The sequence below is a fragment of the Pristiophorus japonicus genome, chromosome 9 (assembly GCF_044704955.1).
Source record: "Pristiophorus japonicus isolate sPriJap1 chromosome 9, sPriJap1.hap1, whole genome shotgun sequence".
Lineage (NCBI taxonomy): Eukaryota > Metazoa > Chordata > Chondrichthyes > Pristiophoridae > Pristiophorus > Pristiophorus japonicus.
The window spans coordinates 21,235,216-21,255,291 of record NC_091985.1 but is presented as its reverse complement, the minus strand read 5'-3'; the positions used below and the strand labels follow the sequence as shown (position 1 = coordinate 21,255,291).

The following is a 20,076-nucleotide window of genomic DNA, read 5'->3' as shown; positions in this document are numbered from 1 at the left end:
GGTCAGGTCCAGCTTGGTGAATGTCCAGCCAGGGTCGCAAATAGGTTGTCTGCCTTGGGTAGCAGGTACTGGTCCTGTAGCGAAAAACGGTTAATGGTTACTTTATAGTCCCCACAAATTCTGATCGTGCCGTCCTCTTTATATACCGGGACAATCGGACTAGCCCATTTGTTGAATTTCGCTGGCGCGATGATGCCTTCTCACTGCAGCCTGTCCAGCTCAATTTCCACTTTCTCATGCATCATATACAGTACCGCCCGTGTCTTGTGGTGGATGGGTCGTGTACCGGGAACCAAATGGATCTGCACTTTCGCTCCCGAGAAGCTTCCAATGCCTGGCTCTAACAATGATGGAAACTTGCTCAGAACCTGGGCACATGAAACGTTGTCGATGGACGAGAGCGCTCGGATGTTCTCCCAGTTCCAACAGATTTTTCCCAGCCAGCTTCTGCCAAATGATGTAGGGCCATCCACAGCGGGAGTTCGTGCACTGCTCCATCATAGGAGACTTTGACTTCTGCACTGCCAATTACAGGGATTAGTACCTTGGTGTAAGTCCTTAGTTTGGTGTGAATGGGGCTGAGCTTGGGCCTGTGTGCCTTGTTGCACCACAGCCTATCGAAGGCCTTTTTACTCATTATGGACTGACTCGCACCCGTGTCCAATTCCATCGATACTGGAATTCTGTTCAGTTCAACTTTCAACATTATTGGTGGACATTTAGTGGTGAATGTGTGTACCCTGTACACTCCTCGGTTCGAGTCTCCAAATCAGTCTGATCCACAGTGAACATAAGAACATAAGAACATAAGAATTAGGAACAGGAGTAGGCCATCTAGCCCCTCGAGCCTGCTCCGCCATTCAACAAGATCATGGCTGATCTGGCCGTGGACTCAGCTCCACTTACCTGCCCGCTCCCCAAAACCCTTAATTCCCTTATTAGTTAAAAATCTATCTATCTGTGACTTGAATACATTCAATGAGCTAGCCTCAACTGCTTCCTTGGGCAGAGAATTCCACAGATTCACAACTCTGTGAGAGAAGAAATTCCTTCTCAACTCGGTTTTAAATTGGCTCCCCCGTATTTTGAGGCTGTGCCCCCTAGTTCTAGTCTCCCCGACCAGTGGAAACAACTCTCTGCCTCTATCTTGTCTATCCCTTTCATTATTTTAAATGTTTCTATAAGATCACCCCTCATCCTTCTGAACTCCAACGAGTAAAGACCCAGTCTACTCAATCTATCCTCATCTCCGGAATCAGCCGAGTGAATCGTCTCTGTACCCCCTCCAAAGCTAGTATATCCTTCCTTAAGTAAGGCGACCAAAACTGCATGCAGTACTCCAGGTGCGGCCTCACCAATACCCTATACAGTTGCAGAAGGACCTCTCTGCTTTTGTACTCCATCCCTCTTGCAATGAAGGCCAACATTCCATTCGCCTTCCTGATTACAGTGGATCGGTCTTCCTCTGCAACGTGGTGGTTTGCAGAGTTTGCAGGGTTTGCAGCTCGCCTGCACATTCGCTGGAGGTGTCCCATTGTTCTGCAATCATTGCACGCATCGTGCTTGAAGTGGCATTGATGGGGCCAATGATCATCTCCACAGCTCCAACAAGGTGTTAACTGCCTCCCATTAACAGTTGATGGTGGACTCTGGGTCATCTGAGGTCGGGCAGCAGCAGCCAGCGTGTACGTTCTGCCATGTATATTCCTGCGCGAAAACGACGTTATTTTGTTCACAGCACTAGCCAAAACTTCTTTACTCTGCGAAATCTGTTTGGTGTTGTCGCTGATGGACATAAATGCCTGGGCTATCGTTATGGCTTTACTTAGATTCGGAGTTTCAACGGTTAACAGTTTGCGAAGGATTGCCTCATGGCCAATGCCCAGTACAAAAAAGTCTCTAAGCATTTGTTCTAGGAATCACTCAAATTCCCAATGTCCTGCAAGGTGCCTTAGTTCGGCGACATAGCTCGCCACTTCCTAGCCCTCCGACCGTTAACACGTGTAGAACTGATATTCGCCATCAAAACGCTTTCTTTAGGATTTAGGTGCTCCCGGACCAGCGTAAACAATTCTTTATAGGATTTAGCTGTTGGTTTTGCCGGAGCTAGGAGATTCTTCATGAGGCCATAGATTCTTACCCCACAGACAGTTAGGAGAATCGCCCTTCGTTTGGCAGCGTTCTCGCTCCCTTCCAGCTCGTTGGCCACAAAGTATTGGTCGAGTCTCTCCCTGAAGGCCTCCCAATCGTCCCCTTCTGGGAACTTCTCCAGGATACCAACTGTTCTTTGCATTTTCGCGCGATTGTTCGTTACCTCGTCGCCAATTGATAAGCTCATAATAAAGGAGGAAACTGAGTACTGTGTACAATAAGCAAGTGTGGCCTTAGCTCTTTTAATGAGACTCCAGCATGCAGGTACCTCATGGGTGGCCTGCTTATATACTGTGCTTCCAAGGGATGCTGGGATCCATTGGGACTCCAACGGGTAGGCCCTCTGGTGGTAGTGTAATGCAGGTTGCAAGGGGTTAAATACATAACACCTGGTGTCCTGGCCAATATTTATCCCTCAATCAACATGACTAAAAAACAGATTCTCTGGTCATTAGCACAGTGCTGTGGGAACTTGCTGTGTGCAAATTGGCTGCCACGTTTCCCACATTACAACAGTGACTACACTCCAAAAGTACTTCATTGGCTGTAAAGCGTTTTGAGATGTCTGGTGCTCGTGAAAGGGGCTGTATGAATGCAAGCCTTTCTTTCTTTCTTTCTTTCTTTCTTTCTTTCTTTCTTATGACACAAACATATTCTCTCTGGCTCAGTCTCATTGTCCCTTTGTTGAGAAACAGTTCAGGGGGTTTCCTCAGAATTGATCTATTTCGCAGCTATATCTTTGTGCTACTGAATTTAATTTTTTGACTGTATCATAAATTCCCTTCATCCTATGTTCAAAGTCTGGTTCACAGGTAAAGAGGTGATCCACAAGTGGTTTGCCCAAAGAATCATGGACACCATCAACGGAGCCTGCCTTGAGAGGGCCCTTTCCAGAGTTTGTGGAACAGAAATGTTAGCTGGGAATTTATTTACTGAAACCCTCCTGAGACAATCTGACAAACAAATGTGTGGTGCATTAGCAAAACTGAAGCACATTGAGCTTCTCAAGTTAAGAATTTTCTGTCATAAATTAACGAAAAGCCAAAGAATCACACCACGGCCACTGGCCACCACAGTTCATGATCATATGACTTAGTGCAAAGGTTTCCCTTATCTGAAGGGTGGTGTAGGATATGGCTGCTCTGGTAACTGCAGTATTAGGCTGTACCTGGTCCTAATCTCACTGCTTTCATCAGCATTATCATAGGCAGTCCCTCGGGGTCGAGGATGACTTGCTTCCACACTAACAATGAGTACTCAGGTGACAGATAAACTCATTTTAAACGATGGAAGATGCCTGTGCATGAATTCTTTTAACATGAGGTGGCCGTTGCACACTCACTCTTTAACACGTTCCTTAAAGCCTACCTCTTTGATCAAACTTTTTTGGCCACTTATCCTAATATCTCCTTCTTTGGCTCGGTGTCAGTTTTAGTCTGATTACACTCCTGTGAAGCACCTTGGGACTCTTTGAAAGGTGAAAGGCGCTATATAAGTGCAAGTTGTTGTTATTTTTCACAATAAGGTACTAATCACATAAATTCAAATATTATTTATTTAATGCAGTGAATGAATCAATCATGAATACAATGTTGCCAGACGTAATGGGGTATTGTCAGAAGGACCCTGATGAAAACTTCCCCTATAATTGTGTCACTTTCTTCTTCAGCCCTCTCAGGGTGGGCTGTGAGGAAGAGTAACAGACTTTTAGATGTATGGAACAACAAAAGAGCTCAACTGATGAGAGGACTTGTAGTCATCAATTTGAAGCATGTGTTTCATGTTGCCGATAAAATAGCCGCAAATATCCAGAAATAATCTGCTCGTCATACTTTGCATCCTGGAACACTTAGAAACAGTTTATTAAGTCATTGTTGGATAACTAAAATATTTTTTTGAAGCTTTCAAGATACGCTAGTATTTTCTAAAGTACATCTGCAACAAAAGGATTTTCTTTACATTCCTAATTTTAACTACTAGATAAGAGAAATGTAAGGACTCAACCATGTAACAGCTTTCAATTTAAATGTGTTTTATTTAAACCGCAAGTTAGCAAAGTCACGGGTTCATTCCCTGGAGTGCTATAATTGGCCCAATAGATGTAATGAGAATGCATTTTATGTGTACCATTGGTCTATTGGGCAGCACTAACCTCTAGGCAATTACATGTGGGATCATGCATTCATTGGAACCCAATGTGAAATGGACGGCTAACCTTCTGCATTAAACATTACAGAAAGGAGCCAATGTGCAACTGGGACAGCCTGCCAATGTCCTTAAAATGTCAATGAGCACATTTATCTTTCTAGTTACCCATTGTGATTATTCCTTACATCCAGCTCAAGCGCATGGAAACAGAAAATGGTACAGTTGTAGAAGGGGTTTATCACCTGTAGTGACTCCTTCAGATCCAAAGAAGGTTCCCGTCTGAAATATTAACTTCTCTCTTTTGGATGCTGTGTGCTTGCAGCGTTTCATGTTTTTATTTCAGGTTGCCACATGAGTGCTTTTTTTTTGCTTTTTATCTAATCCGAAATAAAGCTTGCTGCAATATTGATGCACTGCCACTAGATGCCAGTGCTGATGTAATGACCAGCAATCCCTGCACTCCCAGCTGGCAGACCATTCTCTTAGGAAGCACTGGTACTACAATGTTGTAGTGTCAGGTCTCCAACCCAAGCTCCTTTCCAGTATGGCTTCCCTCTGGGACCGCAGGAACAGTACCCTCCCCACCCACCCCCACCCATCCCCCCCCCCACCCCCCCACACACTCACAGTTACAAGGCATGCTGAAGAGCGAAAGAAGCAAAACATTTTATTTTGTTAACTGCTTGTCCATTTTGATGACCTGAGTGCAACATTCTGAATGTCTGAATGGGCCCTCAAGTTTGAAAGTCCAACACCTAATGGTGTCTGGTGAGGTTTGGCAGTCTGATTAATGAAGACGTCATCAATATCCTTTCCTTTAAAGCTCAATGGTCGTTTTCTCCAGTGAGGTGATGTTTTTTTCATTCGTTCATGGGATGTGGGCGTCACTGGCAAGGCCGGCATTTATTGCCCATCCCTAATTGCCCTCGAGAAGATGTTAGTGAACCGCCTTCTTGAACCGCTGCAGTCCATGTGGTGAAGGTACTCGTGACGGTGTGCCCATGTGATGCAGCCCCATAACTTGATATTGGAAATTTTTGAAAAGAGAAGCTGGGATCGTTCTCCTTAGATCAGAGAAGGCTAAGAGGCGATATAATAGAGATGTTCAAAATTATATGGAGTTTTGTTAGAGTAGACAGGGAGAAACCATTTCCACTGGCAGAAGTGTTGGTAACTAGAGGACACCAATTTAAGATAATTGGCAAAAAAGTCCAGGGGTGTGTGAGAAGAAGATTTTTTGGCAAGCGAGTTATGATCTGGAATGCCCTGCCCGAAAAGCAGATTCAATAGTCACTTTCAAAAAGGAATTGGATATATACTTGAAAAGGAGAAATTTGCATAACTCGGCGGAAAGAGCAGGGGGAGTGGGACTATCTGGAGAGCTCTTTCGAAGAGCCAGGACAGGCTAGTAGATCCGAGTTATACTGACGACTATTTATACACTGAGCTTAGCAACAAAGGAGCTCTGCCTATGCGTGCTTGAAAGAAAGAAAGAAAGACTTGCATTTATATAGCACCTTTCACGACCGGACGTCTCAAAGAGCTTTACAACCAATGAAGTATTTTGGAGTGTAGTCACTGTTGTAATGTGGGAAACGCGGCAGCCAACCTGCGCACAACAAACTCCCACAAACAGCAATGTGATGATGACCAGATAATCTGTTTTTGTTTGTTATGTTGATTGAAGGATAAATATTGGCCAAGACACCAGAGATAACTCCCCAACTCTTATAACACGCATGTGAAGCGCCTTGGATGTTTTACTACGTTAAAGGTGCTATATAAATACAAGTTGTTGTTAGGTTGTTGCTCTTCTTCGAAATAGTGCCATAGGATCTGTTACATCCATTTGAGGGGACAGATGTCTCGGTTTAACATCTAATCCGAAAGACGGCACCTCCGACAGTGTCACCCTCCCTCAGCACTGCACTGGAGCGTCAGCCTAGATATTTTATGTGCTCAAGTTCCTGGAGGCGAGTGTGCTACCCACTGAGTCGAGTGTGTTACCCACTGAGCCACAGCTGACACTGGACACTGATGCTTGTGCGAGCACGCGTTGCTCCTCCCTTTGGGGAGGGTCATTACGTTCAATACTGCGAGAGGGATAATCAGCTCTTCTCTAATACATTTGAAACATTGTTAAAATAAGTTTAGCAAGTTCCCAGGAGGACCAGTAGACCACTTGGACATTTTTGAACTGCAACGTTGCACCTAATTGGTACGAGGTGGTCTCATGTCTCTGGTTTTGGGGTGCTCAGGGGTCATATCGACAAGCCATGTCCCGAGCTGTGCTGCCACATTTGTGTCAATGTGCACCTGAAGCCTTCAAAAAGAAAGTGGCAGTATAACTGCAGCCAGAGACCCTTAAATACAGCAATGGATCCAGGCTGGGGACAATAGGCAACGGAGGCAGCAGGATGCCACTGGAGTTGAAGGGGTTGGATTTCTCCGGGGTTTTCCACCAATCTTTGGCTGAATTTCCAGCATGGGGAATTAGGAGAAACCCCTGTGGAAGTTTTATCTGGAGGGGATATTTCAGGATCTGACTGGGGAGATGCAATGGCTCCACAGAATGTCTCGGGAGTTAGGCAGGAAGGGGTGGCTGCAGGCGTGACTTTGGAGTCCAATCAGGAATGGGAGGTGGATGCAATGGATGTTTAAAAGATGGAGTGGGTAAATGTGTGTGTGCTTTTGGGTGTGGTGGAGAGAAATATACAGAGCTGGGCTCAGAAGCCCTAAGGTTATAATGGATCCTCAGAGAAGCTGCCCACAATGTCAACAGCTTCATTGATATTACGTAGAATTACATAGCTTTTTACAGCTCAGAAACTGGCCATTTGGCCACCAGGTCCATGCTGGTGTTTATGCTCCACACGAGCCTCCTCCCACCCTTCTTCATCTCACCCCATCAACACATCTTTCTATCCCTTCCTCCCTCATGTGCTTATCTAGCTTCCCCTTAAATGCATCAATGCTATTCGCTTCAACTACTCCTTGTGATCGGAGGTTCCACATTCTAACCACTCTTGTTGGTGCTCTCCTGCTCTCCTCCCATCCAGAAGGCCATCAATTTCAAGCTGGGTGCCAGACAAACTTCTGTGCTGATTTTTGGAGTTTTTTCTTTTCTTTTTTTTACAATTGTTTGCCTTCAGTAATTTTAAATTATTGCAATAAAGGTTAACATTAGGTTGTGATCTCTATAAAAGCTAAATAAATACCTATATGTACAGCTACACATAGTTGATAGTGATTGAGAAATTTTGAACTGGAAGATTCAAAGAATTATGAATCTGTCTCAGATGGTATGACTCATGTGGCTTCCTGTAGAATGTTCTTTAATGCAGCCACAATTGGCTGGAACTGATAAACTATTTTATTGCTACATATTTCATACACCCAGAATAAATCATTGCCGGGTCGGTCTCAAAACAGAACCAAGAGGACAACAGGATTTACAAATGGAATTTTTCCCACTTTCCTATTTTATGGATAACTCATCTGACAGAAAGTTATAATCATGATGTTCCTATTAAAAGTTAGAGTTACTTACGAAGCCGAATAACTCAATGTTACCTCCAAGATGCAGTTGAAGTATGACATGGAGCTCTGGTTAATTTTAGACAAGCCTGGCTCTGGCCCATTTCAGTCAGGTTGTGATGCACAGTTCTAATCCGGGATGTCCCAATCCACTTTGATGTGTGCAATCCTAACCAGTGAGTAACCTGGATTGATTTAAATGGTAGACATGGGGAGTGGAGGTGAAAACTAAGTCATTAGGTTTGAACATTATCTTTTTTTCATCTGGGACATAGGTTGAAGCCCAGCTCAGAATGATGGACTACATAGAATTTACAGCACAGAAACAGGCATTCGGCCCAACTGGACTGTGCCAGTGTTTATGCTCCACATGAGATTCCTCCAAACCTACTTCATCTATCAACCCTATTTTTTCTGTTCCTTTCTCCCTCATATAATTTTCTCGCTTCCCTTTAAATACATCTAAGCTATTCTCCTCAACTATTCCATGTGGTAGTGAGTTCCACATTCTAACTACTCTCAGGGTAAAAAGATTTCTCCTGAATTACTTATTGGATTTATTAGTTATTTTTATGGCCCTTACTATTAGTCTCCCCTCACAAGTGGGAACATTTTTTCTACGTCTATCCTAGCAAACCATTTCATAATTTTAAAGGCCTCTATTAGGTCATATCTGAGCTCTCTCTTTTCTAGAGGGATTGCAAGTTGCCTCTCTCAGCCAACTTAACGAAAATGAGCCTGCGTAACTCCTAACCCAATTCCTTGCAGGCACAGGCCCACGGTATAAAACTGCCCCATAATAAGTACAATTTGGCTTTAAGCTAACAATCTAACTCATAAAGAAAGCTGATGTGGGAAATGTAAAATTCGCACTGGCGCCGCCAGATGTACTTCTGAGGCGGGCTGCTATTCTGCATCTGACCTGTGCAGTACCTGATCTGGGAACACTTTGTTGCTGATGGTGTTTGCCAAACTAGAAAAATGTTGAGTTCCTCAGCCCTTACGTCCCATACCTTGACAAACAGAACATTTTACCACCTTTCGCCCCCCCCCCCTACCTCCTCCGCAAATTAAATTACAGGAATATGAAAGTGGGAGGAAGTTTTAGCTCATGCAGGTTTTAGAACATTGTCTTGATGCAGCAGATGTGACATCCTGGTTGTGTAGAAAATAAGACTTGCACTATCACTCCAGCCTGGAGCAGAAAACAATGTCTTTTCTCTCCAAAATAGAGAATTAACTCCTTGAATTGAGCAATTCTCTCTCGACTGCCGAACTCATTGCAAATAAGCAATTGTCTGCTCACCTTCAGTCGCCATCAGGCTCGAGTGGAGCATGGACTGGTTGGGCTGAATGCCTGTTTCTGTGGGGGCAATTCTAATGCTCCTCGCTCAGCAGAAACCTGGCAGGTGGGCAGTTAAAATCTCCTTGGTTCTTCTTACCTGTCCAAAAACCATCATGATTACAACATCTGCAATTTTAATCTGCACTCCTGAGCAGGCAGCAAGGAATCGTACCCGGAGTCAATAGATTCCTACTTTACATATATGCATGTTGCTGCCCAATGACATCATTGAGACCCAGGCCTGAATGTGGAAGCCACCTGGAGTTAAAATTGCGGTCTGTCAGAGTTAGGCTCACTGCAAGAGAACATTACCGGATACAAAGAGTTCGTTCAATGAAGCAAAAAGTATTAGATATAAAACAAGAGAACCAGAAATGGAAAGGAGTCCCATTTTACAGTCTATTCTCAGTTCAAAGTTGCTTCATTCATATTATCTGATAACTCAACATTTTTAGCACTGGATTCGCACTTTGCTGTTATTTTCATTGCTTAATTCAAATAATTGGATGAATCAAAATGTTTTAGCACAAACACAAACTGACATTGAATTATCAGGAGTGGGTTAGACAGTAGAGTGGGAGAAATTCTGTTATATACAGTGGGTCAGGATGGACACTATAAAGCCTGGATATTGCAGCTAGAAATATTACTGGACCAATGCTCACTGCTTCCATGGATGAGTTAAACCAGTGTGGAGGTGTTAATCCAGTGAAGGTGTTGATCCAGTGGCATTGTTAATTGAGTGGTGGTGTTAATCCATTGGATGGTCAATCTAGTGAAGGTGTTAATCCAGTGGCTGGGATAATCCAGTGTAAATGTTAATCCAGTGGCGGTGTTAATTCAGTGGCTGGGATAATCCAGTGGAAATGTTAATCCAATGGCTGGGTTAATCCAGTGGAGGTGTTAATCCAGTGGCTAGGTTAATCCAGTGGAAATGTTAATTCAGTGGCTGGGTTAATCCAGTGACGGTGTTAATCCAGTGGAAGAGTTCACCCAGTGGAGGTGATAATCCAGTGGCTGGGTTCATCCAGTGGAAATGTTAATTCAGTGGCTGGGTTAATCCAGTGACGGTGTTAATCCAGTGGCTGGGTTAATCCAGTGGAGGTGTTAATCCAGTGGAAGAGTTAACCCAGTGGAGGTGTTAATCCAGTAGAGGCATTAATCCAGTGGAGATGTTAACCCGTTTAAAATTAGGGCTAATACACGCGCGCGTCAGAACGGACGGAAGAGACGGAGTATGAACCAATTTGCCGTTACTATCACCCTCTCCCAGCCATTTCCAGGTTTAAAGCTGCCTGAATCGTATCTGCATACAGTGTACATTCCTGTATCAGCTCATGGTCTATCGGGGCGTCCCCCATCCCAGCCCAGTGTCAGCAATCCGCCCAATGCGTTTTGGAGGGGAGGAGAAGGGAGGGGAGGAATTCATGCTTGTTTTAATTCTTTACAGCCTATGTGAAGGAATTTCCCTTTATAACAAATCTGCTTTAATATTTTAAATTAATATTCCACATTAGCCACGGGTGCATGTTGGTAATTAATATGAATACTTAAAACAATTTCCACTTTTAAAGCGCTATATAAACTTTTTTTAAAAGTCTGTGAGAGTAATCCAGCCTCCACTTTAACTCCGCACAAGAAAGTTTGAAAGCAAAAAAAAAATGCAGAGATCTGCTTTAATATTTTGCATGGAATTTTCATTCAACCGGGCAAAAGTTAAATGCACTTGGGAACAAATAGATGTTTTTTTAATGCTGCCAAAGAAGGCGATGTGTGTGTGTGTGTTCACAAATAGGCTTAAACTGAATTCTCCCATTAATCCGACTACTGATATATACATTTCCAACAGATGGCTGACTGGGAGAGCTCAATTTAAGGCTGCAATGCTTCATGTCTTTCTCTCCACGTGGTAAAGATCGGTACATTCCGCGCAATCCAATGCGTTTTGTTATTAATTTACAATAGTCACATTCATGTCAGACTGTATGTCTACCCTTCACACGCGAGGGCTGCACACTCGCTCCTCGCAGCCTCTGTCCACATTGTAAAGGGGTCGGATTCAGGCGGGAGGAGGGGAGTTGGCAGGAGTTGCAACGCGGAGTAATAGGAGGCTGTAACCCAGGTTGACTCCCCAGGTAGCTGCAGCGAAAGCTTGGAGCTGCGGATGAGGCGGTCAGGGTGGGTGGGAGAGGATTATGTAACTCCTCTGGAGGGCTGAATGAGCAGCACTTCCTCTCGCCTGATTGACAGCACCCTCCATCAGTGTATAAAAAGAGCGGGGCGAGGTGCGCTCCGGCTATTTCCAGTTGCTAAGCAGAGCAGTGCCACACATTCCCCCCAGTCAGTGCAGGACTGGCCAGTTTGTGCACACACAGTCCCTGCGCTCAAAACACGACACTTCGCTGCGTCTTCAGGAGTTCCAACGCCAGGTGAGGCATCCGTTATATTTGTTGCATTTTTGCTTAATATATAAACTCGCAACATTTAAAAAAAAATGTTTCCCCAGTGCAGTTAATTTTTTGCCTAGTTGAATGAAAAATATTATAGCAGCTTTTCAGACTTTTTTGGTGCGAAATTAAAGTTGGTTTACTGTGCAACAAAAAAAGATTCCTGTCCTTATGTAGCGCTTTTTTTTTTAAAAGTTCACATTGTTTCAGATTAATGTGCACTCGCAAATAACGTGGGGTATTGAGGTAACATGAGCAAAACAAGGGGGTCTGCGTGGAGTTGTAGAAAGTGGGAGACCCGTGAGCTTTTAGCTTCTTGTCCCGGGTTGAAGAGCTGGTTGAAAAGCGCTGTCCTTGTCTTTGCAGGGCTGATGGTGCGGGGCAATGGACTGCGGTGGCTTCTGTCTGTGCTGCTGGGACTGGGAGTCAGGAGCCAATCTCTGGGTAAGGAATACACTCTTGCTTGTCCCCATCCACTTGAAGTGCCAGCCGGCTGATTAACTTAAACACCTCCCCAGTCGGTTGGGTTAACCCCCTCTGATGATTGTCTTGTCGTGGCCGGGTTGTTTTGTGTGTTATTTAATTTTTGGTGGTTTTTTTTGCCTTGTTTGTTTTGTTTATGTTTTGTTTCTAGACGTCGGCCCCGAAGAGGAGACTGTCTTCGACCTGTTCGAGATCAGCAACGTGAACAGACACACCGCGGGGGTGAAGCTCTTTCGAGGTCCCGACCTCAAGACCCCGGCTTTCCGCTTCTCCAGATTCGACAAGATCCCACCGGCCTCGACCGAGCAGCTGCGGGAGATCGTCCGGCTCATGCAGTACCAGGAGGGCTTCATCCTGGTGGCCAGCCTGAGGCAGGACAAGAAAAGCCGGGGCACCTTGCTGGCCATCGAGGGCCCCGGCTACAAACGCCAGCTGGAGATCATATCCAACGGTCTGGCCAACACGCTGGACTTCCAGTACTCGGTGGAGAAGTCCCAAAGCCTGGTCTCCTTCCAGGACGTGGACATCGCCGATTCCCAGTGGAAGAACATCACCATCCAAGTGAATGGAGAGAACGCTTACTTGTATGTGGGTTGTGAACTTGCCGACAGCTTCATCCTCGATGACCCTTTTTATGAGCAGCTGACTGCAACCAACAGCAAGCTGTATGTGGCCAAGGGACTAACACCAGGGAGGAACTTCAAGGTATGTAAGCCCCTAGTGGACCCTAACCTACCTCCAGGAATCAAACTCTTGGTTGGAATTAGTAATAATATAATTCTGATTATTACACATGATGAGGAAAAACTTTTTTTAACGCAGCGGGTGATTATGATCTGGAATGCATGGCCTGAAAGGTGGAGGCAGACTCAGTTGTGGGTTTCAAAAGGGAATTGGATAAGTACCTGAAGGAAAAAATTGCAGGTCTACATGGAAAGGGTGGGGGACCGGATGAGCTGAAGTGCTCTTGCATGGCCATTCTATGATTCTATGATAAATATATCCATTCTTCAATAGTTCCAAATATCAGTGTTGTATCTACTGATAAATGCTATTGATATATGTGTGACTGTTTTGGTTGCTCACAGCCAATTGTAATAAATTAATTGTGTTGCTATTTTGTCCCCAGGGCTTCTTGCAGAATGTACAATTTATATTTGGTACTTCTATGGCGGATATTCTCCGGAATAAAGGCTGCCTCCAGCCAGGTAAGGTTGAATTTACAGTCCACTCGTAAGGTGTGTTTAGTGAAGGTGGTTTGAATTGTTTTTTTTTGCAGTTCAGTTTTGTTCCATTCTGAAATATGCTAGAGATAACACGGAACCTCAAAATTAAATTGTTCCCCACAAAGGGTGGTAGAAGTTTGGAACTCGCTTTCGCAAACGACAATTGATGCGAGTAACTTTAAATCTGAGATTGATAGCTTTTTGTTAACTAAAGGTATTAAATGATATGGGCCAAAGACTGGTATATAGAGTTAGATCGCAGATCAGCCATGATCTCATTAAATGGTGGAACAGGCTCGAGGGGCTGAATGGCCAACTCCTGCCCCTATGTTCCTATGCTCCCATTTCCCTTTAATCACAGAGGTCTCTATCAAGTAACGTTTAGGGTGGTTGTTACGTGGGGTATAACAGGGAGCATAGTCTGCTGTCAGATTGGATGGAGCCTCTTGCCTTGGTCACACGCAGTGACCTGACAGCTGCTATTATAGAACATCAATAATAATACATTTATTTTTATTTCACAACCAAAGGGAATCGGAGAACATTTTCAAGTTGGGGTTATTTTGGGAAGTATTGCAGAATTAAAGAATGGAAAGTGCAGCCTCCAGATCGGAATCAATGAATATGATTGACAGGTTTAAGTCGCTTGAGAAGAGATTCTGCAAACAGGAAAAGCTGGCTTTGATCTTTAAATTGTTACGTTTTGTTTGAAGACACGGAGTCGAGAGATCTGTGTGGGCAGATTGCAGTTTTTAAAAATTCTGCATGTGGAGAATTTGATTGGAATAGCACTTGGCAGAAATATGGGTGACAACTATCAAACATTCTGATATACATGTCAAAATATTCAGTGTTGACAGTAGACTATAGAACGGTACCATAATCCAGCAAAGTACAATGTATGTATTGTAGAAAACTCCAGCTATTGCAAGTGTGAAACTTCAGGAACAATCTTCGTAGCCACAATGGCCTTGCTTAGATGTCAATAAGGGAAATATTGACAGCTATAGATGGTGGGATAATCTCCATTGGCAAAGTGTGGGGGTGGTGGGAGGGGAATGATTCTTGAGGTAGGAGATCTATATTACATTTCTGTTACCCAACTCACACAGGTCTTCGAGCAGGACCTAGCTTGGATTTATTTCATCTACCCGCTCCTGTAGTGAGGACCTCAGTCACTGGTCTTCCCATTGGTTCAGGAATTGGACCATTTTTTTTAACTGGTTTAACCTTTCAGTGCACTAGGTGGCAGACAACACCATAAATACAAAGCACCATGCTGCCGATGCTGAAATAAAAACAGACAGCTTCCGTGGCGAGAGGAAGGTAGGATTAACATTTCAGGTCAATTTCTGCCGAAAGGTCATCGACTTGAAATGCTCTCTCTCTCCGCTGATGCTGCCTGCCCTGCTGAGTGTTTCCAGCATTTTCTGTTTTTATTCCATAAGCAAATCCTGATGAGAAGTAGTTGGACTTTAACTTTGGCTCAAGCTTTCATTAGTTCCTTTCGGCTTCATATCATTTCAAAAACTTAGACCATGTTCCCCCTCAGAGATTTTTTTTCCCCAATGTGGATAAACATAACTACCTTTATTCATAGAATCATACAGCACAGAAAGAGGTCATTCGGCCCATCATGCCCATACCAGCTCTTTGAAAGAGCAATCCAATTAGTCCCACTCCCACCTGCTCTTTCCCCATAGCCCTGGAATCATTTTATAAACAGCTGAATGTGGTTGAGGGGCTGGATGTTCTTTCAAGATGGTTGAACTCCCTCAGCCTATGCATCTATCATGAGGACTTGTGATTATAAATGGTTAGCTGTGTACATTTTCATGGGCTGCATTATTGTTGCAGAATTCACTAAGTTCTAAGATGTCAAAAGCGGGAGGAGGTCAGGCAGTGATTGTCAATGTCTTCGGGCTCGAGGAGCTGATTGGCCTACTCCTGTTCCTATGTCCCCCTAAAATAGCACAACATGCTGTAGAATTCACTGGTGGATTTTGCAGGGACTCTCAGGAGAACAAACCACTCTAGAGATGGTTTGGGGTATGTCAGTACTGCAGTAGTACTCGGTTTATGATCTCAACAGAATCCATTAAGTCGCAACATCCTTAAAAAAAACTCCCAGCTATCTATTATTCTCCAGACAAGAAATATGACGTGTTATTTCCCCACAATATCAGTGAAATGGTTCCAAGTTGTTATGCTGCAGAAGCATTTGCTGCCGTTATTGTTTTGGTTAAATATCACCAATTGCTGCATTCACCTGAATGATATTTCTGTCAAAGCCACTACAGTGAAGGAGCAAACGGTAAAATGCCAAATAAGAGGAAAAAAATTCACCAGAAGTACCAACTACAGATATCCTCAATCCCATTAAATGTTTTATTTTTCTTGTAAAACTATTGCCTCGTCTGACTTGAAAACACATGGAGCGGAAAATCTGCATCATCATGAAACTGCTCCTCCCCTATAGGTAGACACCAGCACTTGACCCGCAGTCAAAACAAATTTCAGCAAGTAGCTGAATAAGGCAAACCACCTGTTAGAAAATACAAAGAATTGGATTCAAAGAATTGGAGACATAGGCTGCGATTTCGGCAACAGTGGGGAGACCGGTGTGGCCGGCAGTGGTGGCGTGTGGGGAACGCACTCCCAGCTCTATCCCTCCCTCTCAACACAATCTTCCATCGATGGGCTTATTAAGCCCACCCTGCGAGGTTCCAGCCAATTAACAGGAAGCCAGTCTGATGACGTCATCTGATGACGCGTCATCAGCCGGTTAACTTAAAGGGACCATGGCCAACATTTTTTTGACAGTTGTTCTATCAGTGTTCTGCAGCATTGAGGTGCTGCAAACACTGCACAAAGCTGCTCGGCTGCACCCAGGCTCTTCCATGACTCTGTCCAGATGCTTATAGAGGGAGTCACAGCATGCAGGAAAGTTCTCTTCCCTTCCAATGGATGGAAGAGACCTCCCCAGGACATCAACACAGCCTGGTTGCACATTGCACAGGAGGGCACACGCAGGGCTGTCATCCGAAGGACCAGGCTGCAGTGGCACAAACCTTTCAATGATCTCAGTAGATCACGAAACGTTACTGCAAAGCCACACTCAACCTCATCCTGTTGTGCCACTCATCACATCCCCATCACTCTGCCTTCCCTACCCTACACATGCACATCCTTACTCACACCAACTTACCTTGCACCCATCCCTCTCTCCTCTCCCTACATTATCACTTCCCCATCTCAGTAGCCACCCTCACACTCACCCTCATCCTTATCCAATCATACCAACGGATAACACACAAGGGTAGGCACTTGGGTGTTTTAGCCAATGTTCATGTTGAGTTTCTGATAATGTATTGTCAAACATTAAAATCTTTATTTTGAACACTTTGTGTTCTTGGACAGATTTGTGTGCACCTTTGGAAGTGGCTTAGTGAGTTGTAGTGAATGGTCAGAGATAAGGATACCCTGCACAATGGTGATGAGTGTGAAAGGAAAGGCTTGGGCATTGCAGGGATGTTTTATGGTGCTGGTGTGGGGTGGTACCAACCTGGCACATCATGTGGCAGCCAGGATGTACAGAGTCAAGTGAAGTAAATATGGGCATGGTATGGCCATCCCTGGCCTCCCAGGCAGCAATGTGGTTGGGTACTGATGCCCTGTGTCCTGTGCAGCATCAGGTGATTGCAGGGAAGGTTGGTGGTGTTGGTGGTGATGCTGGTGTGTTTAGTGATGTTGGCGTTGGGGCTGATTGTGGTGGGATTCTGAGGACCAAAGAGATTTTATTCAAGGGCACCGATGCTGCTGAAATAGGTGGCAGGTGAGGTTGAGATGACAGAAGCGACTTGTCATTGGTGAGAGAGGTTGCTGCAAGGAGGTGACATGAATAGAGAGTTCACTGCAAACACTTCCAAACTGCAACCAGCTCAAAAGTTTCTTCCAAATCCTGAAGGCTTATGCTTCTGACATTGGAAAATGAACAGCTGTGAAAATGGTAGCTTTTATACCACTTCCGCAGCTGTCAATTAGTCAAAGCAATGGAGAGTCAGTGAGAACCTGACACACCTACCTGGCGTGAAACCCGAGGGGCGGCAAACCCGTTGAAAACTTTACAAAATGCGAAGTGCCTGGGTAAAATCCTTTTGAATACCTTTAAATTACCTATTAAGCACCTTAATTGACTGGCCCACCGTTTGCAATCGGGTCTGCGATCCGCATGCAGACCCAACAGTTGAGAAAGTTACACGGAAGCAGGTTCAGAGCGGATCTCCAACCCGCTGTCACTCAGGGCCATTTTGACAGCTGGCCCGCCTCCAAACCCACACTCGCAGGGCTGGGATGATTCCAGCCATTGATCCCAGCTTGGGGCTCAGATGAAGTGCTTCAACCCAAACTGGACCCTCCTGGGTTACGATTCAGTCGAGTGATTTTCTGGGGCACGATGTCCAGAATTTCAGCACTTGCAGTAGAAAGCTGCAAAAGTACATTGATAGATTAAGTGAGTGGGCAAAACTGTGGGGAAGTTTGAGGTCATCTACTTTGGACCTGAGAAAGACAGAGCAGAGTATTTTCTAAATGGTGAGAATCTATGAACTGTGAAGGAGCAGAGAGATTTAGGGGTCCATGTACAGAAATAACTTAAAGCTAATGGGCAGGTACAAAAAATAATTAAATGGCCAATGGAATGTTAGCCTTCATCTCAAGGGGGCTAGAAGGCAAAGGTGTCGAAGTTATAATACAGTTGTATAAAGCTCTGGTTAGAGCGCCTCTGGAGTACTGTGTTCAGGAAGGATATATTGGCCTTGAAGCGGGTGCAGCGCAAATTCACCAGAATGATACCGGGACTCAAAGGGTTAAAGTATGAGAATGGGTCGCAAGGACTAGCCTTGTATTCCCTTAAGCATAGAAGTTTAAGGGGTGATCTAATTGAGGTGTTTAAGATGATAGGATAGATAGAGATAAACTATTTTCTCTGGTGAGGGGAGTCCAGTTCTCTGAGACAGTACCCTTAAAATTAGAGCTAGGCTGTTCAGGGGTGATGTCAGGAAGCACTTCTTCACACAAAGGGTAGTGGAAATCTGGAACTGTCCCCCAAAAAGCTGTTGAGGCTGAGGGACAATTTAACATTTTAAAACTGAGATTGCTAGAAGTTTGTTAGGTAGGGGTATTAAGGGATATGGAACCAAGGCGGGTAAATCGAGTTAAGATACAGGTCAGCCATGATCTAATTGAATGGTGGAACAGGCTCGAGGGGCCGAATGGTCTCCTCCTGTTCCTATGTCATGCTGTGAAGCGTTGCCTGAGTACTGCAATTTTGCAGAAAAGGTCCCAGGGACAGCGAAATGCTGCCCGATGATTCTGAATGATAATGGACCACTTTCTGCAATCAATTGCTTGCTCTTAATTGGCTGGGAATTTCCTCAGAGCTGTTCCCACTCCACCTCGTAACTTTACCGGAAGTCAACCCTGTTGGTGCGCATGAATGGAGTTTCCGTCGCACTTCCGGCGTAGTTACAACTGCAGGGCAGGATCAGCCCTGAGGAAACTCCGGGCCATTATCTCAGCTCAGTCTGGCCGAGCCCATGCCTTGTAACCTCACTCCATGACATCTATGAAGTTCTAGATTCATTCCACTTGCATCCGATCGCAAATGCATTCCAAATAACACAATTTGCATAATTGACATTGTAACTCATACAATTTTTAAACAAGGCAGTCAGGTGATTCCTAACTTCCCTGAGAAACCTTGGGGTATTGAGGGAACTTCATTGCAAACCACATTGGAACTGTCAGGTGTCTGGGAATGTCATGGCAAGAACTTGTGAGCCCATTGACTCTGCTCTTTGTGCTCCCTTTCAGGCAACCAAGTGTCAAACTCTGTCAATTTTTGCCAAGCATCACAAGAGTTGACAAAGTAGAGAAAAAAATTGTACAGAGTTGAGCCGGTGTTTGTGTTGTTTAGTATTAGAATCCCAGCAAGGTAAGTCTGATAAATCTACGTTTAACTGCAGCGCCAGCTTTGCCCAGATGGAAACAGCCTGGCCCTGAAATCCCCCTGTTCAGACGGACAACGGCTGCGTATAATATTGCGGCAGGTTCCTCGCATCTGAGGTGTCGACCACTGTTGGCGTTGGTTGTGAACTTCCGCCGTAATGTGAATTGTCAGGCTGATCCGTGAGGTGGGCGATGAGTGTGACAGCATGTGGGTTTGTTAATGGGCAGTTCCCAGACATTGTGCAGAATCCCATTGCCTTACCTATTTCGGGGCCTGTGTGAAAATCCCTTATAATAGCAGTTAGCGTAAAAGCTGTGTTCACAGCTGGCTGAGTAACTTCAGGAGTTGTATCGGTTTGTGCCTGGTGCTTATAGATTTGTTCTCCATCTCTAGCTGGTGCTACTTTTCTCTTGTTTTTTTTTTGCGCTCTGTTCTTTCTTTAGTGATTGTATTCTGCGTCGATGGTGCTGTGTTTTCCCCCCTCCCTATTTCTCCTATTGATTTAAATCTCCCCGCCTCAGTTTCCACTCCAGAGACTTGACCACAAAGTCTCCAGTGCAGTACTGAGTTCCGCTTTCCAAGGCCCCGCCTGCCCTTTCAGGTGGACGTAAAATATTCCAGGCCACAATTTTGAAAGAACAGGGGAGTTCGGTAAGTATTTAAGCAGAGGGTGATAAGCAGCTGGAAGAGATTTCTATGAAGGATGGTTGAGGCCAGAATATTCGACTT

General features: G+C 44.7%; 1 protein-coding gene across 1 annotated transcript in view; it reads left to right on the top strand.

Moving 5' to 3' along the window:
* Positions 1-11,468: 11,468 nt before the first annotated feature.
* Positions 11,469-20,076, top strand: part of thbs2a (thrombospondin 2a) — an 86,519-nt gene continuing 77,911 nt past the window's right edge. The window contains exons 1-4 of the mRNA XM_070889131.1: positions 11,469-11,610; positions 11,995-12,072; positions 12,263-12,816; positions 13,241-13,319. Of these exons, the coding sequence (XP_070745232.1) occupies positions 12,000-12,072; positions 12,263-12,816; positions 13,241-13,319 (706 nt within the window). The 5' untranslated portion in view covers positions 11,469-11,610; positions 11,995-11,999. The remainder of the gene's footprint in view (positions 11,611-11,994; positions 12,073-12,262; positions 12,817-13,240; positions 13,320-20,076) is intronic.